Source organism: Aulonocara sp. 'chitande type north' Nkhata Bay, linkage group LG7 (genome assembly GCF_057382095.1).
Source record: "Aulonocara sp. 'chitande type north' Nkhata Bay isolate Kocher_YH1m ecotype deep benthic linkage group LG7, A_spYH_male_GT1.1, whole genome shotgun sequence".
NCBI lineage: Eukaryota > Metazoa > Chordata > Actinopteri > Cichliformes > Cichlidae > Aulonocara > Aulonocara sp. 'chitande type north' Nkhata Bay.
The window spans coordinates 26,872,097-26,899,299 of record NC_141350.1 but is presented as its reverse complement, the minus strand read 5'-3'; the positions used below and the strand labels follow the sequence as shown (position 1 = coordinate 26,899,299).

General features: G+C 40.8%; 1 protein-coding gene across 1 annotated transcript; it reads right to left on the bottom strand.

Annotated features, from left to right (window-relative positions):
- Positions 1 to 430: 430 nt before the first annotated feature.
- Positions 431 to 13,197, bottom strand: lg7h11orf24 (linkage group 7 C11orf24 homolog). The gene is made up of 4 exons (XM_086299707.1): positions 13,138 to 13,197; positions 9,947 to 10,000; positions 9,677 to 9,833; positions 431 to 6,536 (listed from the first exon to the last, which is right to left on the bottom strand). The coding sequence occupies exons 1-4, from the start codon at positions 13,195 to 13,197 to the stop codon at positions 5,620 to 5,622; spliced, it is 1,188 nt and encodes a 395-aa protein (XP_086155833.1). The 3' UTR covers positions 431 to 5,619.
- Positions 13,198 to 27,203: the final 14,006 nt, after the last annotated feature.

The following is a 27,203-nucleotide window of genomic DNA, read 5'->3' as shown; positions in this document are numbered from 1 at the left end:
TAAGAGTGGAGAAAAATGTTATTCCACAACAAAAGCACATCCCTTTCCTGTCAAACCCTGTGCAAGAATCAAGTGTTTAGCACGCATGTACATTAGCATGCATCCTTGCCATCTCATTAACAAGAGTGGGTTAGAACAACAACAACACACCAATACAAATAGTTCACCTTTCATGAATACACAGCATAACAGCCAAGTCAGTCGTGTTGTGCATCTATCAGAATCCCCAAGGCTGGGCTGGTGCAGCTTGATGAGCTGAAGTGCTGAGAAATCCCACCACACGAACTGAACTGCTAGTTAAACCTGGCACTGTTGCTTTGATTAATGAATGTTCCTTTCATGTAACATGATGGTAAAACTCTGCAACTGTACTTCATCGATGAATAAAACATTCAACTGATTTACTCAAACACCAACACGATCAATTCGGTTCTTTTTTCATTTATTTTCTGCAAAGTAAAAATCTCTGTTCAAAGTGCATTAGAACATCAGGTTGGCACAGGGCAGGTTTCATGACATCCTGCACATCAGTCACCACAAACACAAGTTTACCTTTAACACAGTCCACACTGGTTCCAGGATCTATGGAAAAACTATGAAATTACGGACATCAGTAAACCATCTTCACTTGGGGGGTAAAATCCACTTGCTTAATGGACACAACGACACAATCCAAGACAATTTGACACAGTATGAACTACATTCTGACTGCCATAAAAGACATTTATGTCCTCATTGCAGACACTCTTACTAACAGCTATAGATTATGTTGTTTCAAACAGACCTCAGAAAAATGGAAATACACCTCAAATAAACACTACAAAATGTTTTCATGAAGTTGCAATTTGGGTGATACTGATAACAAAAATATATTTTGGGGGGTTTTTTGTCCATGAGAGGAAAAAGAAACAAAGCAAAGTATGCCAAACACATACAGAAGCCTAAAAAGGTCATGGTTAGAACTAACAAGTTGTCATTTTTGCCATTTAATTAGAAAATAAAAACAAACTTTGGATAATGTGATTTTCCTAATTTCTCACAGAAAAAAAGGAAGAAACAACAACCCAAACAGAAATCTGTTTAATAAAACAGAAAAAAAATGAAGAAAGATTAAATTTTGAGAAAATCTGAGGCTGTTTTTAAACCATGCAGAAATAGTCGTTTATACAAACTCTCCTTTCATGGGGGAATAATCATCTCTCTCAGCAAACTCTACAGTTGAGCTAAGTGATGTTCCTGCCTCCTATGCAGGGGTATTGCCATTTGTGTATTTTTCCAGTATCTTTAAGCAAGGAACAAGATTTTAGGTACTGGAAGCTTTCTGAATTAACTAGACAATCGAAGAGGAGAACAAAAGAGGACCGTCATCGTCTGAAACGTCTCAAAAGCATCAGCTATCATTTGATGAGGAGAAATCAGAGCAGGCAGTTAAGAACTGCTTTGAGATTTACACATCAAACTTTTACAGTTTTTTTTTTATTGTACCTTCAGTTTTTATGATGAACAAAAACATATATATGGGAATCAATTCAAAACCAAATGAGACCAATGTGACAAAGACAATATCATTAAAAAAAAAAAAAAAGTTTGTTTGAGAAAAACAAAGATAACAGCCTGCCATACTGATCCCCTCGAGGTCTTGTGACCCAATCAGTGCATTGCCACAAGACGAGAGTTGTCTCCTCTCAAAGAAGAATGCGAGCAGCGACAGGAAGGGTTAAATGCATTTACAGCAGAACAACATCTCAAACGTTACATTTTCATTTGAAATCTGTGTAGGTTTCAGATGAACCCAGAAAGGTCACCTTGCTGTTGTGGAACAGTTCAAGTTCCCTCTCATTCAGTCACTAACTGATCATGGCTTTATGTTTCCCTTGGCTTTATCACACAAAGATGTGCTTCAGTGATTATTTGGTGAAGTTCCATCAGCTGTGTACTCTACTGGAAGAATACACCAAATACAATGTGCTCAAGAAAAGGCAAAGTAATTCAGTTTATGGCAATGGATACTGACTTCAAGGACCGCCTTTGTTTGTAGCGCACAGCTAAATCACTGAGAATCATTCGGCAAAGGACCGGATGACGAAATCAGTCTGAAACCAAGACACTGAGTAGATTATATGGCAAAATGGAAATGCACCTGATCTCCAGAGTTTCTGTAATAGAAAGAGACCAGCTTCATGTGACAGAGCTTTTACCATCTCATTCTTTATCAAACATCTGCTGCTTTCTCTCTTTGTGGGAAATAGTGTAAAACGTTTGCTCTTTGCTGAATGCAATGTGCACGTTTGAAGGAATGTTGAAATGTAATGAAAATGACTGAATAAATGGCTTAACATTCAAGTTGCTTCTTACAAAGGCATGGGAAAGAGCACAGTGAGGTAAGCCAGACGAAGATTGGAGAAAACATACCAGTTACATGAACAGGCAAAGACACAATGCATTAATAAGACAATATATACTCAATATCTTTTAAAAGAATACATTCACTGTGAGAATCTAAAAAATATAGTAATAAACAATTAAGTATGGCCTTGTTCCTGTGATTCACTGGAAGACATGTGCAAAGGAACACTGCTGAAATGTCGTCTGTAGCAATGAAAGCTAATGAAATGTCAATACCTTTAAAGGAACCCTCTAACATTTGGAAAATCTGAGTATTTAACACAGTGAGGTTTGTTTAACATAAATCTGCCATTAATGGCTTGCAGTCCAATAGTTGGAAAAAAAAAAATCCTTTATTTTTTCTGGTTGTTATTTACTGACCTCTATGGAAAACATCATGATCCCAGGGAAAGTGTGAAGGAGAATTCATAAAGATTTCTTTAAAAAGAGAATGTTGTTTGTGGAACTGCCATGAAAATAATAATGAAATAATAATAAAACCTGAAATTATCCAAAAAAAAAAAAAGTTTGAATAGCCTACAGATGATCAAAAATATGAAATGCCGTGCTGGAGAGGACCTAGTTTAACTTTACGATTTATAATCTGTCACTGACATAAAACGAACAATCAGACTAAGGGTTGGCGTTACAGCAACGGTGCTTCTGTTTGATCTGAAATGTTAGAAATGTTTGTTTAACCTCCAAAATGATTCTAATAGCATAACTGCTCGTGAATTCAAGGAGTTCAGTTCACACCACACCAATGTCATTTCTTTATAACGTGACAGCACAACCACATGCAGGGTTTAGCTGCTATAAAACGGATACGACACCGTCACAGCCTGCAATCCTGCACAATCCTCAACTTTTCAAACCAACCTGGCTAGTTTCCAAAAATCTCAGATTTAATCCTCCTCAGAGGGCGGAGTAGTTTTAATGCTAGCTGTAAACACAGCAGGAGCTGTGCGTTTTAAGATGAAGCGGTGTTAGTGTGTCTGTCTGACCTTCAAGTGGAAGAGCTGCCAGCCAAACAGGCTCTGTGAGCGCGGCCTACAAGTGAACTGACATTAACAGAGTGACAGTGGGTGGAAAATCCTCAGCTTGATGACTTAAATGTCTCTGTGGTCTCTCTCTGGCCTGTTAGCTAAAGCAGACACCACAGTGTGCACTCTGGCCCTGATCCACCAACATCAGGCTTCAACACACGCGGCCACATCTGATGGAAACTTAACCAGAGCAATGGAAACACATCTTGCAGTGTAATTAGCTGGCAGCAGCACCTGTGCAGCATTTTTGTCTTTCTGAGAAAACATCAACGCTTCTATAGAGTTAAGTTTTCCACATATTCATTTACCTTGAATACAGTTTGAGAGGCTGGTTCAAGTTCACCCGTCTGTGCTGATCAGATCCTGGTTTATACATAAGTCGATTTTTAGCTTTGCCATCTCTTATGAAAACTAAAATGATGCTTTACTGACCATTTCCATCACTAGACTATAAACAAGCCAGAAGTGTATCCAGACTATTTAATTGACTTCACATGAGGTCAAACTCAAAGTACTGACAGCTGGGATCTAATACCCTCTCTCTCTCTCTCTCTCTCTCTCTCTAATCTGCTGGTTTTATTCAGCAAATTATTCACTTATCAATTCTTTGTCCTGTACAAGGTTGTTGACTGGAAGCTTTTGCAGCTTCCCGTGGTCACGTGACTGTTCGCAGCTGATTTCAGATGGCACTGCCTGGTGTGTCGCTGTCTGATGAAAAGCAGGTGTGCTTGAAATGTCCCTAGATGTAATAAATGAGGAATCTGGAGTTCTGCAGTGTGCGAACAGCTACTTCTTTCTCTTTTATAGAAATGATGGCCAAGATTACAACAGACTAATACTACAACAGACCCAGGTGTCTCACACCTGCAACTGTGAGGACAGAGCTGCAGTAATTCACCATGTTGATAATGATTACTTTAGAAAAGCTTCAACAGTGAGTCTGAGTCTAGCTTTGTGGTTGGAAATTACAACAAGTGTGCATCATTCAGTGCCAGCTGTAGTTAAAAACGTGGAAAATGTGATATCTTAAAGACGGGAAGGGCCGAGAAATATAACGACACCACAGAAATATGGCAAATTTTAGCCACAACGTCACATTAGATTTCTGTCAAATGTTGCAAGAGTGATTTTATACACTTAGATCTATGTGTGATTCATTTTTACCCCATTTTTCTGTAGAGTATTAATAACAAAACAAATAATCTACTTTGCAGTAAACAGTGCAACACTGTGTACAGGGGCTGGAACGGGAAGGTTCCAAAATGTGACTGAGATCTGATGAACATTTCTTCACTATCAAGGTTATATATCCAATTGTAAAGAGCAAATATAATAATAACTGTAATTATTATTGTTGTTATCAAATCAGCAACACCAAATTCCAAAAATGTAAACAAACACCGTCTAAAACAGTCATTTCTGAATTGAAAGAACTTCAAAAGTTGTCAAGCAGAAACTGTTTTGTGCACTGCTGCATGAAGCACTGAATAACTGAATTATCACTGTGGCCAATTAAACCACATTAAAAAGAATTTGCAATGTGACATATTTTAAATGCCTTAAGCGCAGAGCTAATCTTTGTCAGTTACACACCCTATTTGGCACTGAGATGTATGTCCATTGACTTTTTCAAAAATAAAATAAGCATCAAGGTAATGACAAGGAAATGAATCATTGGGCATAACATTCTGATTTGGTCCTTATATAGATGTCACTTAGGAAAAAAATGTTTGCAAATTTTAAAAAAAATACAATAAATTATTTGCTAGTTTGATTTTTTTACAACTCTACTTTTAGATAATCTCGACATTTCTTACCAGCAGTAAATTAACTGATGACGAGGTCATCTGCTGAGCTTTGGAAACGTCCCAACTGAGCCAGCCAACATCTAATCGATTCCAATCCTGTCAGGGGCCACTAGCAGAACCAAATGTAAGCTATAAGGTTTGAATTTTGACATCCCCCCCCCCCACAAAAAAACAGGAGCTGCTAGAAAACAGATCAGTGTGCATCACCGTTTTATCGTCAGTGTACCTTTTCCATTTCTTGCTGAACTAACTGGACCATCCTGTAAATTCACAGCACCATCTTACCATTCAGTTAGTCTGTCATTTAGTTCATTTAGTTTTTCCTGCTCCGAGTCAAAGAAAGAAAAAGCTTCATGAAATATAATTATCCTCTTCCTGTCTCATACCCCAGAGTCTGAGTACATGCCATTTATCAGATAGTCGACCTGCGTGTAGTCCTTCCTCTTGTAGCTGTCGTAGGCCAGTTTGACAAACACTGACACTGTGACCAAGAAGAAAAGCAGGCCAAAGAGCAGGACAGCCAGTAAAGACGCCGTATCGACGAGCTGCTTGGTCAGAACAGCCCCCGCCTCTTCTACCACAGGGACCCTCGTAGCTGAGGCAAAAGATTTATTGTGATTGGCCAATGCATCAGTACTGGCAACAGTTATAGCAGATGGTGATTTGGTTAAAGATGATGTCTGAATCGGTGCCACCTCAATACTGGGGTGTGGCAGGGCAGCCGATGGAGACGTGTCTGAACCATGGACGGAAGTAACAGCAACACTTGTGTAAGCTATCGTCACCGAGTGTGGGGCTACTGTTGTTCTTGTTGTTGTTGCAGTTGCTGGTGCTGAGGTTGTAGATTTCACAGGTGTAGTGACCACATTCTTAACAGACTCTGAAGTGGTTGCTGTTATACTGCTAGTGCTGGTGGTGGATCCAGTATGCAGGCGCTGAGCAGGCAAGCTAGTGGGGGTAAATGCCTCTGGTGATTTGAGATGCTCCTGTGACGATGGCTGCTCAAAGGATGCTGAAGATGTGGAAGAAAGGGCTCCTTCTGTAATTTGCTCATTTTTGTTCACCGATGTTACAGACTCATTCAGTCTGTGGCTGACAGTGGTGTGGTTGGTGGATGATGAGTTCAGGGAGGACTGAGTGCTTGCATTTGGTTGCAGACTGTTATTATCCTTGCCTGTACTAGAGTGGGTCTGTGTGATGACATCTGAAGTGTTATTCGGGTTTAAGGCAGAGACTGAAGTGTTCGGTGGAGTGGTCACACCATCCAAAGAGGTCTTTGTTGTTGCATCAGTAGCACCTGGGAACAACAAATTCTAGTTAGCACAAACTAGTGAAACAACATTCGCTACAAGCCAAACATACATTTATATTTCACTCGTATATTTGCAGAGCATCAGTTTGTACCTTTCAAAGAATTTTAACCCTGTAAATAGCCAAAGAGCTGTGCTATCTTCAAGATCGAGATACCCTTACAACCAAAACAAGTTTGGGAACTCTGAAATTACACTGATAACTGATTTAAAAAATGTTTATGATCACCATCTAAGTCAAAATTGTAGACAAAAACAATCAGACAAAATGTCTGTGAAGGTTCTCAGTCATCCAGGTCATCGAAGTCAAAGGAGCTTGGAGAGAAAAGCGTCTGGACTTCTTTAAGTTGCTTGAAGACGTTTCACCTTTCATCCGAGAAGCTTCTTCAGTTCTAAGGTCAAATGGTGGAGAGTCCCAGATTTAAACCTAGTGGGAGTATCCCCCCACAGAGGGTGAGGATCATCAGGGGGTCCTTTTGTCCCTCTTTGGGGGGGGGATACTCCCACTAGGTTTATATCTGGGACTCTCCACCATTTGACCTTAGAACTGAAGAAGCTTCTCGGATGAAAGGTGAAACGTCTTCAAGCAACTTAAAGAAGTCCAGACGCTTTTCTTTGCAAGCTCCTTTGAATCAGACAAAATTAAAAAAACATCAATTTTCATGCCTTTAGTGAAGCCAGAAGTAAGGTGGCTCAATAGTGAAGCAGATTAAACATTAGCTTGGCAAATGAAAGGAATACAGCAGGAAGGCATCCGGCATGGAACTCATCCAAAGCAAACACGTACAGCTGATCGCTTTGACAAGGAAGCAGCTTAAAGCACCTTTCATTGACGGCCCAAAGTAGTTAAACCTGTGTGCTATTATATCTACATTAGCTCCTTGGAGTCAGGCATCCTACTAAAAGGAGATTAGAGTAGAAGTGTAGCACATTCACTGCCTGAGTCGCTTCATTACTTGGCAAAAGCCAAAGAGTACAGCTAGGTTATGAAGGCATACCAGGAGGCGATGCTTTCAGACGGGGATGTCCAACACAACAGTAAACAAATGACTCAACAAAGCAACGCTGGCACTTGAACTGTTCATGGAAATGACTTATTTGGTGTATCTGGCTAAAAAGCTCAACCCACACCCATCCTGTATGGAAAATACTGAAGAGTTACAAAGTTCAACTATTTCTGTTATTGGTAAAACTAAATGCTCAAAGCAGTTGTGCTTTACATAAAATTTCCAGGCAAAATACCCTCTAGGTTACTTTTGTGCCTTCATTTCATTATTCTATGCCACTACTGAACCATGTCATACTGTAAGCTGCAATCACTGATAAAATGGTCTTCAGCATTTCCCCAATAATAAATATCTTAATAGTAAATTTTGTTGAAATAATAATATTTCTTTTTGAGGCTATTGATACCCCAGCTATCCTCAGCAGTAATAATCATCCACACAAAATACAGGTTGCTTTAAAACACAAGTTGGCATTTTCTCACAGTTGGACTTTAAAATAACGTGCTGCCAGCCATCTGAACTTGGCCAAGAAGATGACTTTGAATGAGAGATCGGCCAAATTAAAATCAAGCAGTCTTTGTTTTTTGTGGACTTGATCACACCTCTTATGGTTTCTTTAACATTCCCAAGAAAGATTAATTGATGAATCGTGCCTAGAGCTACATGAAGTGCTTATTTTTGTTCAATTTAATTCAAATTCAGTTCAATTTTATTTACATAATGCCAAATCACAACAACAGTTGTAAGGTAGAGACACTACAATAAGGCAAAGTATAAAAACTCCAACAATCATGAAACTCCCTACGCACAAGTGCTTTGGCAACAGTAGGAAGGAAAAACTCCCTTTTAACAGGAAGAAACCTCATCAGAACCAGGTTCAGGGAGGGGCGGGGCCGTCTGCTGTGATAGGTTGGGGTGAGAGAAGGAAGACAGGACAAGAAGAAGAAACACTCATTGCATCATGGGAACCCCCCAGCAGCCTAGACCTAATGCAGCATAACCTGATCCAGCCCTAACTATATGCTTTATCAAAAAGCAAAGTTTTCATCTTAAAAGCAGAGATAGTGTCTGTCTCCAAAATCCAAAAGCTTGTTCCACAGAAGAGGGGCCTGAAAACTGAAGGCTCTGCCTCCCATTCTACTTTTAAATACTCCAGGAACAACAAGTAAGCCTGCAGTGTGAGAGCGAAGTGCTCTAATAGGGTGATATGGTACTACAAGGTCATTAAGATAAGATAAAGCCTGATTATTCAAGTATGTGAGGAGCAAGATTTTGAATTCAATTCTGGATTTAACAGGGAGACCCTGTCTTTCTACATAGGGTCTCGTCCCTGTCAGGACTCTTGCTGCAGGATTCTGGATCAACTGAAAGCTTTTCAGGGAGTTTTTAAGACATCCTGATAATAATGAATTACAGAAGTCCAGCCTGGAAGTAATAAATGCATGAACTAGTTTTTCAGAGTCACTCTGAGAAAAGGGTAGTTGGAGCCCATATTTCTATGACTCTATCCAAAGTACAACAAACTCAGTTTTATCTGAATTTATAAGCAGGAAATGAGAGATTATTATGTCTTTAAGACATTCCTGCGGTTTAACTGGTGTGTATTATCTGCCTTTGTGGAGAGATAAAGTTGGAGTCTATTAGATATGATTCAAACCACTGCAGAGCAGTACCTGTAATACTTACCGCATGCTGTAATCGCTGTAATAAAATATTACAGTCAACAGTATCAAACGCTGCACTGAGGTCCAGCAGGACAAGCACAGATGTGAGTCCAGCACACATACAATGCGTATTTTGTACACTTTATCAACCTGGCACCAACGACAAATGACATATAGATACATTCGTGCCAATATTGTGACCATGAGTGTCACAACATTGAAGGATACTTGTGGCTGCCAGTGTTAGTAGATTCACCAATGGTATCAAAATGAAAATCCTACCTTACCTAATCTTCAAGTTATTGTGTTAACAATGTTCGGTGTCCACACCGGGTCTCACCTTTTTCTTTTTTTAGTTCTGTCACAAGCTGTTCACACACTGCCCATGAAAACAGATTTTAAAAAAGCTTCACATGCTTACACAGAGAACCTTTAAGACTCCTGCCACATACTTACATCCAGAGGCGCAATTAACTGTGGGTGTTGAGAAGAAGTAGGCCCCATTTGGTCCTGTGGTGGCGGAGTCGGTAAGGAGCAGAAGCACACAGGGGGGGAGGAGAAGACACAGTGATACGCTCAGCTGGAGTTTTGAGGAATACAGGGACATGGTGGGCTGGGAGGGAACGAGACAGACACACGCTCACATAGACAGAGGCACATCCATATGCGCACACACACACACACACACCGGGTACAATGAAGTTCACACAGTCAACTTGTACAAACAATGAAATGAAGGAGGGGAAACCAGGAGGAGGTGAAGTCAGTTTCTGGTTGGACCTACAAAGACAAACACAAGCAAGAATCAGAAGCAGCCTGACAGACGGGGTCGATAAACTGTGTTCTTATAGATTTTCTGCGTGAGGACATCTTATTCTTCTAGTAAACAGAGACAGTCCTTAAACAGAAACATGTAAAACCACAATTACAGCTGTATTTAACATTTAGGATGACAGCATTTATTCATATTGGTTGGATCACTTCATCTTAACCTTTTGATGGAGTCTTATATTTTCTTACCATGTTTCACTCAAACAAGTAACACACAACACTTACTGGGCCATTCAGCCAGATATTAAAATATAGTTACTATAATTCCACTGGTTAAAAATATACAAATACTCTCTCATTTAATAAGACATTTCAGGCCCTATCAAGACCAGCAGAGTCAAAGTTGAAGGATGTTACTAATGATTTGGTTCAAATTAAACAGTATTGTGGAAACTACAACTTTTTTACAATGTTCTACATTATCCAGGCTAAATCTTGGGATTTGTAGTTCAGTAAGGTGGATTTCCTGAAGCACGCTATTCAAGCCTCTTCACCTGCACAACAGTAAAGAGCAGTTAGTCCACCCAAATGTGAGGAATGACTACCATCTAGTGTCAAAACAATGCACATCTCAAGTAGTGCTCCTGGAGGAAGTAGTACGAGTTATAATCACCGTTATTAGTTATGAGTTTAATTAGACTCCAGGCTCAAGTTACAGAAGCACAGAGCTAATTATAGTGAAGTGTTAATGACAACATTTAGCTCAACAACAATTACTGCATGTATTTCACTTTCAAATGAAGAAGCCCAAACAAAATTAAATTACACATGAAGTGTCAGAATCTCTGAAATGGTTTTCTATACTGAAACACAGTGACACAGTGGTGCCTTTACATTCAAGTGTAGTGAGCAGCTTCATTGGCTGTGCAAAGGGTCAGTCAGGAAAGATCCATCCAGCTAGGGTCTTCTTCCAAAGCCTTAGTACCATAACTACCACTACTGGCCAACCTAACAATCTCTAACGCTGCATTGTGGTTCGCTGGAGTCCCACGGCTTCAGAAATGGCTCTATAACCTTTTCCAGACTGAGATTTCAATTACTTTGTGTCTCATTTGTTCCTGCACGTCCTTGGATCGCAGCATGATGTCTGGCTTTTGAGGATTTTTTGGTCTACTCCACTTTGTCAGACAGGTCCTATTTAAGTGATTGTGGCAGTAGTCAGGCCTAATCAGGTTATCTTTCTCCAGTGTTTTAATTTGTTTGATGATCTGAAACATTTAAGTGTGACTGACATACAAAAAGATAGGAAACCAGGAAGGGGGGCGAACACTGTCAACTGTCTCATCACAATCACAGATGAATCCAACCACAGTGTTGTCATTGGCATACTTGATGATGCTGGTTGGGTGGATTGGTGTACAATCATGGGTGTACAGTAGGAGGCTGAGAGCACAATCCCAGACACACAATCTGTACGCTTACATCGCCGAAGAGGCTGCTGGCGCTTCAAGTCGTATAAGAGAATTTTACTTTAACCACAGGCTACAGTATTTATTTTGATTGTCAAAGCTAATGGTAATAATCAGTGTAAATTACTGTAGGAGTCATAAATGCAATCAGGCAAAAATTAATGAATTTGTTTTGAAATTTTCTCCATATGTTGTAGCTAATATTCACGTATAAAGAAGGTAAGGACATGATTTTTTTTGACAACTAAACTTCGAGTCATTTTACTTTAAAGGGAACACTTCAGTGTTTTGCAAACCTAAAGAGTTGTAGCTGATTGCACTGAAATGTACCACTTACAAGACTTTGTCCATAAATTCTACTACAATATCTACTCCCACTCAGCACCTAGACTACCTTAAGTTAGAGATAAATCAAAAGATTGCGATGAGCCTGTAGTCACAGAAATCACAGTCCACGAAAACAGGAGTGAGTGAGTGAGAGCCAGAAACAGCCAGCAAGTTTTGTGTGAAACCGACCTCAAAGACACTAAAAGTAAAGAATAAAATATATCAACATTACTTCTAATACACGAGTAGACAGCACAGTGCTGTTTAATGAGGTCTAATGTGATATATTTCCTGGCTGTATTCTGCACAGGCTGAGTGGGATGAGTGGAGTCTGATGTCCACATGTAAGGCATCAGCTCTCCTCCACTCATGTGGAGCACCTTGTGCTTCTTTGGGAAAAATAACTAAAAACAAACTACACTGCATTTCAAAAGCAGAAGCCATTACTGAATAACACACGCGGCATGATATTTGTGACAAATGCCAACAATATATCCACTGATCTGTGAGCACCAGTTTGGTTCATCAGGTTTCTGGTGCAGTTTTCCACGTGTGTAAAGTAACAGGGAGCTCCACAGGGAGTGTGCACTGTTATTTGTGGACCCTCCACATTAGGCCAGCCTTTACCGGATTTGTAGCACTGCCCCACAGTGCACCAGGACCCAGATCTGTGTGATAGGTACTTGACTGTAAACAGGATGCGTTTTAGACAGCTGGGGCACAGGACCAGCCCTCAGTGTAAACAGGAATACTCGTTGAAGACGCCAACGTGGAGAGAGCAAGTGCCGCGCGCTCTGCCACGCTGCCGACCTGCCAATCAAAGAAGTTTGGGCTAAAACGGGAACTCCCGAGCACACAGCCGGCAGCTGCTTTAGCACCAAATAACCCAAAACATTACATCCGAGAAATGTCCCATTAACTTTAGCCGAATAAACAGAAAAAATCCAAAGCAACAAGAGTCAGTCACGTGTTATTGTGACTTCAAGTCAGAGCAGAGAAACGCAGCTGTAGCTCACACAAGCTAACACTGGGCCAAGTGTAAGCTGCTCCGAAGGAAGACACGGAGCTTAGTTCAGATGGGAAAACCCAAAGTTTAACTGGCTCGGTTACACAAACCAACAAGGTAACGAGCAAAACCACACCATCGATAATACAGTGAATAATGCTGTAATCGCTATGTCACCGGGCAATAAACACACCGGGAAACGAGTTAACGGAGCATGATGAAGAGACATCTCCCCTCAGCGGCGAGTGCATCCACACTACCGAGCAGCTAACACTAACAAGCCACGGTCACGGAGAGTTACTGCTCACAGGCTAGCTACAGTCCGTGTGATCGGGGGTCCTTACCAGCCTTATGCGGGGGCTCGTTTGCTGTAAACCACACACAGGTACCCAGGAACCAAACATCTACACCTTCTGTACGAGACGCTGACCTTCTTCCTCAGCTGCGGTTTTAGCTGTGTTGACTGATAATCTATGTGCTCCCGCCCTCTGCTGGCCACACCACGTTAAAACAAGAACGCCTCCTATTGTTACAGTTTACCAAAATTTATCATGACTAATACCAATACTTTCAATTCATTGCTAATAATATTATTGCTATTAATATCTAAACATATAGAACGTTACTAAAGTTAAGTCTGTGAAGGTTCTCAGTCATCCAGGTCATCGTAGTCAAAGGAGCTTGCAAAGAAAAGCGTCTGGACTTCTTTAAGTTGCTTGAAGACGTTTCACCTCTCATCCGAGAAGCTTCTTCAGTTCTAAGGTCAAATGGTGGAGAGTCCCAGATATAAACCTAGTGGGAGTATCCCCCCACAGAGGGAGCCAAGGTGTGAAACTGGGTGTGGGTCCCAATCAGCCAGAGTTTCGGGTGAGTTCATTGTGAAACCTGGCCCCACCTTATCATGCGAATACTAAAGTTAAGAAATACCGTTTTGACCAAACATATCAAGGCAGATATGAGCAGGTTTGCCTTAGAAATGCATAATAATAATAATAATAATAATAATAATAATAATAATTTACATCAAAATAATTTATTGAAAGGAACAAGTGAATTTCTAGATTTATATGTGTGGGCAGAAGGCCACGGATTCAATTTAAAATATTACAACTTCCTAAAGAAACAGCTGAATCACTGCCATGTCTATCCATTTATTAGCTATCCAACTAAGATCCCTAGCATGCTGCTGCAATTCCCAGTTATTTTACAAAATGGAAGAACATGGTAAATTTCACATTTCATTACAATCTCTTCTGGGAAGCAAAATGTTATATAGACAGCATGCTAAGACCCTAAACCAATGGTCCAAGGTACCACTCAGAATTTGGGTTAGTGAGTGTAAATCACCACTACTGGAAAAACATCCTAGAATATAAAAATGGATCACATCTGACCCAGATTTCACAGCAGACACAATCAATGGGTGCTTTAAATATTGGAACAAAATCGTTATTACCTTCTCCTGTTTGGTCGTGTCAGATGGAGATGGAGCTGTATAGCTTTCATAAAATCCAGGAAACTAATGGCTTAGGTAAAATTAACTTTTTTTAAGTACTTTCAGGTTAGAGACTATTTTAATGACAAGATAAAACATTTAGAAATACAAAGGACTCCAATATAATTGACATATTTACTGACATGGATAAAACCAAAAGAAATAAGAAAGTTGTGTGAAGACTGTATTCAACTATCTAAACAATAAAAAAACAAAAATAACCTTTCAAAATCTAACTGGGAGAAAGGTTCCATACCAGAGGGTGATTGGCAGAATGTGTATCTAATGCAGCTGACTTCTACCAGCTCAGGCTCCTGGAGAGAATTTTGCTGGAAAAATGACAAATGGTTTGTGTCGGCAGAAGTGTGGAGAACAGCTGGCAGACCACCATATATTTAGGAGATGGCCAGTCATTTTGCCTTATTTGGAGGAGGTAACAAAGACAACATAGAATGTACTTGGAAGCGAGATGAACCTTTCTTTTTGAATGGATTGTCTTATCTAATAGTACTAATAGTGGGGCGATCGTGGCATAAGAGTTGGCAGTTCGTCTTGTAATCGGAAGGCTGCTGGTTCGAGCCCCGGCTCCAACAGCCTCAGTCGTTGTGTTCTTCGGCAAGACACTTCACCCGTTGCCTACTGGTGGTGGTCAGAGGGCCCGGTGGCGCCAGTGTCCGGCAGCCTCGCCTCTGTCAGTGCGCCCCAGGGTGGCTGTGGCTACAATGTAGCTTGCCATCACCAGTGCGTGAATGGGTGGATGACTGAATGTGTAAAGTGCTTTGGGGTCCTTAGGGACTAGTAAAGCGCTATACAAATACAGGCCATTTACCATTTATCAATAGTAATTAAGCAACTGATATTTATGCATTTTTTCCCTTTAAATGTACAGACTGATCAGTGAATTGATAGCATATGTATGACCAACTGGTAATGTGTTTAAGTTTGTTCCATTTGTGAAAAATACAGCTAAATAAACAGTTAAAAAGATACTGAACGTCAAGCTGATCCCCAGTGCATTCATCGGCGTGTGAGTGTTAGACAGAAAACACCTAGGTGCAGAAAAAAAGTGCTTGCATGAAATGGTGAATGAGGCATGTTGTATAAAGTGCTTTCAGTGCTTGTGGAGGGTAGAACAATGCTATACAAGAACCAGTGCATTTACTATTTATTTCTAGACCCCATGCTTCTGTGCAGCCCTGCCAAATGCCAAGAAAAGCATTTAGCTACAGTTTTTAAACCCACCACTGACAGACACTCTCTGCATTTGTTTGCAGACTGCATTTAGGAATGACAGTGGCTGCTGAGCTTGTTTGTTTTTCTTTGGATTGCTCTGCATTTCTTTTTTTCCTTTTTCCTTTTGGTATTTTGTGTCCATTTCTCATACAAAGAACTTTAGATGTAGACGGGTCTTCCAGCAGAATCTGCATGAATACTGAAGACACTTATCTACACGGAGGAATAATCACACGTGGGGCATCGGCTTTTTGACGGAACATTCACACCAATGTGTCTTTATTTATTGAACTCTGGCGTAGCATAACAGGAAGCATCCTTTCAAAATAAAATCCCAACAGATGCCAATGAGGACATACCTATTAACTAGCTCAACACCCCACTTGCACTCACATTGTCAGCTTTACATGCATTTCAAAAGAAACAGTTTTTCTTTACTATTTGTTTACACTCCAAACATATATTTTGCAAACTTCAATAACTTCCCCTTTGTTGCTGGCTTTGTCATAACATTGGCCACGATCAGACCTGTCGAACAATATTCCAATATCAAATTTCCAGCATTAACTGTTGATCTCACAAAATGATACTTGATATCGATACGCTTACACCTCTGTCTGTTAACAGGATTCTTTGCCAATGCAATAGTCCCTTGATTGTCCTCAAAAATCTTTGGTGGTCCCTTTTGATGCTCATACATGCTTTGCAACAGTTGTGTCAAGTACAAACATTCTTGTGTTGTTGCTGCCAAAGCTATGTACTCTGCTTCACAAGTTGATAAGGCAACAGTTGGCTGCTCCTTTGTTCGCCATGACACCAAAGTACCTTCTTCATTCAGGCTTATGCAGTAACCTGTAGTACTCCTGTCAGTCACATCTGCAACCCAGTCTGAGTCACTGTGACCTTGTACTCTCAAATCTTTTGTCACTTTTCCTGTAGCACAATGTCTTGTCTTTTGATTGTTTCAAATACCTCAGAACATGTTTCACAGCAGTCCAATGTTCTAAAGTTGGTTCTTTGAAGTGCTGTGACAGCTTACTTACAACAAAACTCAAATCTGGTCGTGTGCAAGAGGTCAAGTAAATAAGGCTACCTACTGCCTCTCTGTACATCCTGACATTGTTCATTGTCTCAGCATCATCATTGTAGTTCAACTTTTGCTCACAAGGAGTTGATCTTCTGAAGAAGAGCAATTTGGATTGTAATGATTTTAATAATTACAGACCTGTATCCAACTTACCATTTTTAAGTAAAATTTTAGAAAAACTTGTTTTTATTCAGATTAATGATTTTCTGAATGATAGACAGATCCCGGAGATATTCCAGTCTGGATTTAGGGTGAACCACAGCACAGAGACTGCTCTCCTAAAGGTTTTAAATGATCTTAGATGTAACTGGGACGCCCAAAAGCTCTCAGTCCTGGTGCTACTGGATCTAAGCGCAGCCTTTGATACAGTAGACCACGCTATTCTTTTAAACAGACTGAAACACATGGTGGGCTTCTCTGGTGCTGTACACAACTGGTTCACTTCCTATCTCTCAGACAGAACTTTTATGGTGAGTATGGATACATGCTCCTCTAAGATCCATAAAATAACTTGTGGTGTGCCCCAAGGGTCGGTTTTAGGCCCTGTACTTTTTAATTTGTATATGCTCCCTCTTGGCGGTGTCATCAGGAGGCATGGAGTGAACTTTCACAGTTACGCTGATGATACTCAGCTGTACATCTCCGTGTCTCCTGATGACACCAGACCAATGGATGCCCTTTTTAACTGTATTCTAGATATAAAATCTTGGATGGCAGCTTAACCAGAACAAAACTGAAGTTTTAATTGTCGGTCCTGAGGCTCAGAGAGAGATGCTCTTGTCTAAATTACAGGCATTTTCACTATGCCCTATACAAGTGAAAAACCTGGGTGTTATTTTTGACTCTGAGTGTGTGTATGTATCCATGACCGCTTATGTTAATGAGAGTGTGGGGAGTGAATTGGAGAGCGGGATGGGGTGGGGTGGGCTGCTTTTAACCATGTAAAGCACTTTGTGCTACATTTCTGTATGAAAAGTGCTTTATAAATAAAGATTGATTGATTGATCTTGGTTTACAGTCTTGCATTTGAAATCCTTCCAGTATGTTTTCTACATATCTCTCTTGTGACATTTTTACACAATCTTTAGTTTGCTCAAAATCAATACCAAGAAAATGTTTGAGTTTCCCCATACAGATTACCAAATTTCCCCTTGTGGGACAATTAAAGGATTATTCTATTCTATTCTATATCTTTCATTGCAGTTAGCATTCCCTTCACAGTTTTCAAAACACTTTCAACACTGGCTGCAATAATAATATCATCAACCCATATGATCACGATCACTTTGTCTTTTCTTGCTTTCCTTGTGTAAACACAATGATCTACAGGACTCTGCATGAAACCGTTCTCTATCAAATAGTCATGTAATGTCCTGTTCCAGTTTCGGCCTGACTGTTTAAGCCCATAAAGTGACTTTTCCAGCTTATAGACCAGTTTTTCATCTGTTTTACTTCATAGCCTTCCGGCTGCTCAAGGTAAACTACAAAGTCTATTGGTGCATGCAAGTATGCAGTTTTTACATCCATCTGATGCAAAATCAGGTTTTCTTGTATTGGACACTTCATCAATACTCTTATGCTTGTCAGGTTAGCAGTCAGAGAAAAAGTTTCGTCATAGTCTATTTCAAAACACTGGTTGTAACCTTGAGCTACGTACTGTGCTTTATATTTTTCTGATCCATCGCCACTGTTTTTCTTCACATATACCCATCTACCCCCACTGCTTTCTTCCCCTCAGGTAAGCTAGTTAGGGTAAAAGTGTTGTTCTCTTTTAAGGATTGCATTTCCTCATCCATAGCTGCTTTCCACTCTTTAGAGTTGGGTGACTTTACAGCTTCACTGAATGTCACGAGTGAGTTACTTATCAGTCTGTAACAGTAGTCTATGTTAGTCAGCACTTGATCATCAATGTCTTCTCCTGACTCATATTCATTTAGATAATCTGCTTTTTTTCTTGTTCTAGAAGGATAGCTTCTGGAGTTTTCAGTCTCATCACTAAGTGGCATCTGACTGTTCACTTCTGGTTGGTTGTCAGTATCTGGTTCCTGTGAACTGGTACTGGGGCTTTCCCTGTTCACGTTTGGTCTCTCCCTCACCTGTATGTCCTCATCCTCAGATGTCGTATCAGTTTGTGTTTGCTTTTCCTCATTGTGTTTGGTTACAAACTTAACCAGCCTAAACCTTTGCATTTTAGCGCTGTCTGGGAAATAAACCTTGTATGCTGGACTGTTTTTGTCGTAGCCTACAAAAATCCCTTTTGTACACCTAGAATCCAGCTTACCCTTGTGTTGCTTGTAAGCATAACACTCACACCCAAACTTTCGCATTCTGGATAGATTATGCTTCTGACCAGTCAGCAAAAAGTAAGGTGTCTGTCCTGTCCGGTTGTTAAAGCACCTGTTTCTCACAATAGCCGCTGTTTGAACTGCATATGTCCATAATTCCTTTGGTACAGCACTCTCAATAAGCATGCACCTTCCCATATCAAAAAGTGTTCTCCAGCCACGTTCTGCTGTACCATTCTGGTGAGGGCTGAAGTTTCATGTCTTATTCCATGTTTGTTTAATGATGCCTGGTAACTCTTTGCCATGAACTCTGTGCCGTTATCTGACCTGATACACTTTACCTTCCCGTGTGGGGCTGTATTGGCCAAAACGATTTCAGTTGCTTGCATTGCTTCACTTTTGTTTTTGAGAAAATATACAAATACTGCACCGGAAAAGTCATCGGTAAACAATAATGTATATCTGTGTCCATCTCGTGATTCTGGATCTATCGGCCCTGCTAGATCCGTATGTACCAGCTCAAGGGGTTTCTCAGCTCTTCTGTCAGGGTTTCTATTCCTAGTCTGGACACATTTTCCCTGGATACACACCTCACAGTTCAGACTTTGGTTGTCTGTTGTGCTCATGGATGTAGAACTTTCTCTGTGTTGAAGGACGTTCCTTCCTTTCTCAAAGATGATAGTAGCTCCATTCGCGGTGGCCGCTCTCACAGAGAAGATATTCTGTGGAAATGAGGGAATATATAGAGCGTCTTTCAGTGTTGTTTTACACTGTCTCCCTCTGCTGTCAACCAAGCACACCTCTGCATCTCCTCTGCCTTCAGCCACTCCTTTACACCTGGTGCCATCAGCTAATTCCACACAGTGTGTTCCCGGCTGGAAGTCGTCATTAAATCTCTTGAACGCTGTTTTATCATTCAGGATGTGTGATGTTGCACCAGTATCCACCATCAGGCCTTTGGTCCTGATGTCCTGTCGCTGTTGAGGTTCCGCGTAGTCATCGCTTATCCGGAAGACATAGGTGTCGTCGCTCTCTGCGTTGCCGCCCTCCTCCGAGGCTGTGCGCGCTTCATCATTCCGTTGTCGTCTCCTGCAAGTCGACTCTCGATGGGTGTTGCTCCTACAGTGACCGCACCATTATTTGTAGAGGCATGCTCTGGCCTTGTGTCCCCGCTGGCCACACTTAAAACAGACTATGTCTGACATGTCTCTCCTGTGGTCACTAGCAGCTGCTGCGGGTCTCGCGCTAGGTTGCACTCTCGCCTTCATGATGTTATCCTCTTGTTCCACCAAGCGCATTTTCTCAGTGTCCTCATAGCTGCGGAGTTTTGTTTTAAATTCCGCAAACTTGATTTCTGATTCACTTTGCGTAATGTGAACAGAAAAAGGTTTAAATGCTTCTGGTAAACCTTTTAACACCATCGCTACAAGCAGACCATCACTAAGTGTCTCTCCAGCATTTCTCAGGGCTGTAATAAGTAGAGATGGACCGATCCGATATTATGTATCGGTATCGGTCCGATACTGACCTAAATTACTGGATCGGATATCGGAGAAAAATAAAAAATGTAATCCGATCCATTAAATATCACGAAAGCACCTCACAAAACTTGCAACACGCCGTAACTCACCTCAGAACGTTAGCACGTCGGAGCAGTATGCATCACGTGATAGAGCGGCTGTGGCATGCGGGACCTGTCGGTGGTCTGGATAGCATGTGGAGCTTCGCTAGCAACCCGGCATTTCATCTCCGACAAAGTTATCCCGAGAGAAGTAAAGCAAGTGTGTAAGTCCACCTCTGAATGTTTGTAAAGCATTCCTGCGTTAAGCTTAACAAGCGACTGCCTCTCCTGCTGCTACTTCAATCATGAAACTGCTTAACGATCAGCTGATCGGCTTTTCTGTCGCGAGTTAGTCTCTCTGGTTTGTTTTTGGCCCACTTTGCACCAGAAAGAGGAAACCAGCGGCTGAACAACAGCAGCACGTTTAAGCTTGATCAGCTATTGTTAGAATGTATTTAATATTACTTTCTACTCGAGGATCTTTTTCTACGTAGCTGACGCTGGTAACTGTGCAGGGGCGGATCTAGCAAAGTTTAGCCAGGGGGGCCGATAGGGCATTAACAGGGAAAAGGGGGCACAAAGACATACTTTTCTTTCTTATTCTCATTTAAAATATCTAGCTTTTAATAAATAATTATCTGACACCCAAAGTTTTAATTTGATGTAAAATGAATAGAAGTCAATTACTGTATATAGTAACTATTAAGTCTAATATATATACCCTAGTAAGCTATAGTACTTTTTCCTTTGGGAAGGTACCATCTGTGCAGTCTGCAATTTTGTTGAAGAAAGATGTTGAATTTATTTAATATTTCTTGAAAGATAATTGATTTCTGTGCATTTTTTTCACACTGCATCAAATTAAGGTTGATTACGTCGATTAAGCATCATGAGGTGGAGCGTGAGGGGTGGTTCCCTATTTTTTATTTATTTATTTTTGTTGTTGCTGGGAGTTGGAACCCTATTAGTTAGGTTGCTTAATATTTATGCTAAGTACTCTTTAAAACACCAGAATAGGGAGGATGGTGCAGGTTTAAGTTTATTAGATTGATCAGTATTGCTGAACTATGAAATATTTTTTTTTGCATACAGGTATAACAGAATAGCTTTAGTGTAGTTGTTGTTTTAAACTTGAGTATGAACTTATACAAAATGCAGCAAGATATTTAAAAAACAGTTTTGTTGATTAAAAAACACTATATCGGATTCATATCGGTATCAGCAGATATCCAAATTTATGATATCGGTATCGGTATCGGACATAAAAAAGTGGTATCGTGCCATCTCTAGTAATAAGTAGGGGTGGGTTTTAATAATCGATTCCTCGATTAAAATCGATTCTGGCTTGGATAACGTGATATCGATTCATTAAAATCCTGAATCGATTTTTTAATATAAATGTATTTTGCCCGAAATTCCAGAATCTCAGGTGAAACGTCACAAAATTTTGACAACCACCATACATTTAAAAGAGTAAATGAGAGCAGGTACACGGATTCTGCACAAAGACCTAAACACAAAGTGCGGACCCGCGGATCAGAATCAGTGAGATGTCGCCTTTCTCACCCGACGGCACGGACAGTCGGGGCTGAAAGCCGACAGCTTGCTGATTCTGATGTTTCGGCGGGTCCATGCTTTGTGTTTGCGTCCTTTTTGCGCTGATTCTAAAGCTGTTAGTTTGATCTCTCTCCAAACAATATTGACCGAACCAGCAGCAAAAGAAGATCCAAACTAAGCTTCACATAAACATCGTCATGAATTCCCTCTGACTTTTGCTGTTTTGCTTCCACCACGATAAAAAAAATAAAAATAAAATCACACTTCATGCACAGCTCTCTCTCTCTCTTTCTCAGTGTACTTCAAGAACAGTTTCCCGTCTATCCCCGAAATCTGTTTTCTGCATTATTCGCTTGCTTATTTACGCTTATTTACAGCGCTGTCGGCCGATGTTTTTTTTTCCTTTTACTTACTTCTGAAAAGAAAACCTAATTTCTGCCGTTCAATAGGCTGAACAAATTTAAACTTTATAAAATTATGCAAAACGTTAGCCGTGTCTCTAATAAAACCGCTGTAACTTCTGTAACTACTTTCCGGCATAGTAGTCTCTTAATATTTTCAGTGCCTCGCGTCCATCATCGGCAGCTTCTCTCGTCACAAGCAATAAACTCTTATCATGCAGGATCTGTATTAACTCTGCATAGGCCTGGGCATTCTTATCTTCGTCGTCCTCATCTTCGTCATTACTCTTCAATATTGTCTCTTTTAGACCTTGTAATCTAAGATGTCCCAAAAATGTTGTCTCCCACAGTTCATAATTCTTCTCATCTCCGTCAAAAACCAACCTTACTCATCGGCCACTGGGTTCACCAGCACGCTTACTCATGGTGCTAACTTAGCATGCTAGTCCTCACCGAACACGCTGTACTTTGCGACTTTTCTGGTGGTAAACTTTCCCCTGGCGTAGCTTCAATATTTTCCTAGGCCCATAACCTGTTAGCAGAGACGGGTCTTCCAGCAGAATCTGCATGAATACTGAAGATACTTATTGGAGGAATAATCACACGTGGAGCATCGGCTTTTTTACTGGAACATTCACACCAATGTGTCTTTATTTATTGAACTCTCGAGTAGGGCTGGGCGATATGACCCAAAATTCATATCTCGATATTTTTTAGCTGGATGGCGATATAAGATATATATCTCGTTTTTTTTTTAAGCCATAAAGTAAGAACAAAAAGAGAGTTCTTAGTCAAAGCTGTGTCCCAGATGTCACACAGGCACTTTTATTAACATACAGCACAGATGTACATGAAAAATTACTCAAAATTAAATTATGAGCATTCATTAAATAATAATGCTCCATAAATAAAAGAAAACAAGGTTGTTTTTGTGCTAAACAAAGAGCTCACAATTGTGCAGTCAAAATGTAAACTAAAAGACGCTGAGCGTAATAACAAAGACAGACAGATTTCACAGCTGCTCTGTTCCCAAGTTTTACTGTGTGACTGATAGCCTGGAGTTTGAAATCCGCTTCATAACCACGTCTCTTACAGGTGCCATTTATGGTCCTTATCCACACACAATATGGTAATATTACGTTGATGCACAGTACGTATCACTCCGCGAAGCTCTTCGGTAGCCGTAATGCGCCGACAATCTATCAAGCGGTGCAGCTCCGTAGCTTACCAAAGTCGTACTCAAACATTTTTGACAGATTGCTGAGCGCCGTGTAACACATAAAATCGGTTCGCGGCCATCAAGCACAACCAGAATTCATACATAAGGCGCGCTATCAACTTTTGAGAGAATGAAAGGATTTTAGGGTTAGTGCTGTTAGCTCGTTAGCGCGGTTAGCTCGTTAGCATGTTTAGCTCGTTAGCACGTTGACGCCGTCCAGCCCCACGCATGGGGCGATGCGCAGTAACTCGTTAACGGAGATTTGCCGTGTCCGTCTTGTCGCTGCCTGCACGTGAAGCGATGGGGGAGGAGGGGGAGTTGTCTTCAGTGAAGGCGAGGCGGAGTAACGTTGCGTAGAGACAAAAGTGGACGAAAGAGAGGCAAACTTGCGGCTCCACAACTATAATTATAACGTAACATAGACTATATCGATATAAAGGATATTGTCACATCTTATATCTCGTATAAAAATATATCGATATGTTTTAAAAACTCGATATATCGCCCAGCTCTACTCTCGAGTATACTCCGCAGCATAACAGGAAGCATCCTTCAATAATTACTTCCTCCAAACCTTCAACGTGTCTTTTAGACCCCATTCCTACAAAACTGCTCAAAGACGTCCTGCCATTAATTAATTCTTCGATCTTAAATATGATCAACCTATCTCTAATAATCGGCTATGTACCACAGGCCTTCAAGCTGGCTGTAGTTAAACCTTTACTCAAAAAGCCATCTCTAGACCCAGCAGTCTTAGCTAATTATAGGCCAATCTCCAACCTTCCTTTCATATCAAAAATCCTTGAAAGAGTGGTTGTCAAACAGCTAACAGATCATCTGCAGAGGAATGGTTTATTTGAAGAGTTTCAGTCAGGTTTCAGAGCTCATCACAGCACAGAAACAGCTTTAGTGAAGGTTACAAATGATCTTCTTATGGCCTCTGACAGTGGACTCATCTCTGTGCTTGTCCTGCTAGACCTTAGTGCAGCATTCAATACTGTCGACCATAATATCCTATTAGAGCGATTAGAACATGCTGTAGGTATTACAGGTACTGCACTGCAGTGGTTTGTATCATATCTATCTAATAGACTCCAATTTGTGCATGTAAATGGAGAGTCCTCTTCACACACTGAGGTTAATTATGGAGTTCCACAGGGTTCAGTGCTAGGACCAATTCTGTTTACATTATACATGCTTCCCTTAGGCAGCATCATTAGAAGACATAGCATACATTTTCACTGCTATGCTGATGACACCCAGCTCTATCTGTCCATGAAGCCAGATAACACACACCAATTAGTTAAACTGCAGGAATGTCTTAAAGACATAAAGACCTGGATGGCCGCTAACTTTCTGCTTCTTAATTCAGATAAAACTGAGGTTATTGTACTCGGCCCTGAAAATCTTAGAAATATGGTATCTAACCAGATTCTTACTCTGGATGGCATTACCTTGGCCTCCAGTAACACTGTGAGGAACCTTGGAGTCATTTTTGACCAGGACATGTCCTTCAAAGCACATATTAAACAAATATGTAAGACTGCTTTCTTCCATTTGCGCAACATCTCTAAAATTAGAAATATCCTGTCTCAGAGTGACGCTGAAAAACTAGTTCATGCATTTATTACTTCCAGGCTGGACGACTGTAATTCATTATTATCAGGATGTCCAAAAAACTCACTGAAAAGCTTTCAACTAATCCAAAATGCTGCAGCAAGAGTCCTGACAGGGACTAGAAAGAGAGAGCATATTTCTCCTGTTTTGGCTTCCCTTCATTGGCTTCCTGTTAAATCCAGAATTGAATTCAAAATCCTGCTCCTCACATACAAGGTCTTAAATAATCAGGCCCCATCTTATCTTAATGACCTTGTAGTACCATATCACCCTATTAGAGCACTTCGCTCTCGCTCTGCAGGCCTACTTGTTGTTCCTAGAGTATTTAAAAGTAGAATGGGAGGCAGAGCCTTCAGTTTTCAGGCCCCTCTTCTGTGGAACCAGCTTCCAGTTTGGATTCGGGAGACAGACACTATCTCTACTTTCAAGATTAGGCTTAAAACTTTCCTTTTTGCTAAAGCATATAGTTAGGGCTGGACCAGGTGATCCTGAATCCTCCCTTAGTTATGCTGCAATAGACGTAGGCTGCCGGGGGATTCCCATGATGCATTGAGTTTTTCCTTTCCAGTCACCTTTCTCACTCACTATGTATTAACAGACCTCTCTGCATTGAATCATATCTGTTATTAACCTCTGTCTCTCTTCCACAGCATGTCTTTTATCCTGTCTTCCTTCTCTCACCCCAACCGGTCGCAGCAGATGGCCGCCCCTCCCTGAGCCTGGTTCTGCCAGAGGTTTCTTCCTGTTAAAAGGGAGTTTTTCCTTCCCACTGTCGCCAAAGTGCTTGCTCATAGGGGGTCATATGATTGTTGGGTTTTTCTCTGTATCTATGAAGCGCCTTGAGGCGACTTTTGTTGTGATTTGGCGCTATATAAATAAAATTGAATTGAATTGAATTGAATCCTTTCAAAATAAAATCCCAACAGATGCCAATGAGGACATACCTATTAACTAGCTCAACAGTTGCTTCTGTTCATCTGGACGTAGCATTTTCAGTGGGAGAAATGTTTCATCATCATCCAAGGGACTTTTTCAGTCTCATCTGACTGCAGGTTTCCCCAACCTTATAAACAGTACATTTGCACAATGACTGAAACTAGAACCACTGACAAACAATGTGAGGTCAGTTTCTTGATCATTAATATGCAAATTGTCATGACCACTGATCAACAACCACTGATCAACACCCATTGATCAATGACCATGAGTATCACAGAGAGTTCGGGAATGGCTGTAAGATGGCCAAAGATGTACCCTTAGGCCCCTTCCTCGATTCACAGATGGTCTTTCCCTTTTCACGTAAATGGCCTCCTTGACTCCGCGCTCAAACCAGCGTTCCTCCCTGTCCAGCATGTGTACATCCTCATCATTGAAAGAGTGTCCACTGGCCTGTGTTGTATTGTGTCATCCGCTTAGCAAGAAGTTGTTTGGTATCCCCGATGTATAAATCCTGACAATCCTCCTGGCACTTAACAGCGTACACTACATTACTCTGTTTGTGTCGGAGGACCCGATCCTTGGGGTGGACCAATTTTTGGCGAGGCGTGTTTTGGGGTTTAAAAACCACAGAGACGCTATGTTTAGAGAAGATGCGCCTCAACTGTTACTCCTGACACAAAAGGGATAACTAGGGTTTTTTGTTTAGGCAGGCCCTGCTGCCTGACCAACAACCACTGATCAGTTGATCAATGGTTGTTGATCAATGGCCATTTTAATTTGCATATTAATGATCAAGAAACTGACCTCACAGCCCATTGTTCATCAGTGGTGCTAGTTTCAGTCATTATCTAATTTTTGGGGGATTTAGATGTTGTTCCAATAATTAGTTTTTTATGTCACCAGCGACTAAAAAAGTCTAGATAGTTTTGAGCAACAGGTTCCTTTAACCTCGCTGTCTAAGGGAACGTTATCCCGCTGCTATCAGACTCTTTAATTCATCCACTTAGTCAGACCTA

Bases quoted from the DNA above. Each gene is read 5' to 3' on its own strand.
- lg7h11orf24 (XM_086299707.1), bottom strand. From the start codon at position 13,197: ATGTTTGGTTCCTGGGTACCTGTGTGTGGTTTACAGCAAACGAGCCCC. The intron at 10,001-13,137 runs GTAAGGACCCCC...TTGTCTTTGTAG, and splicing joins CGAGCCCCCGCATAAGGCTG to GTCCAACCAGAAACTGACTT. The intron at 6,537-9,676 runs GTAAGTATGTGG...TGTTGTTCCCAG, and splicing joins AGTTAATTGCGCCTCTGGAT to GTGCTACTGATGCAACAACA.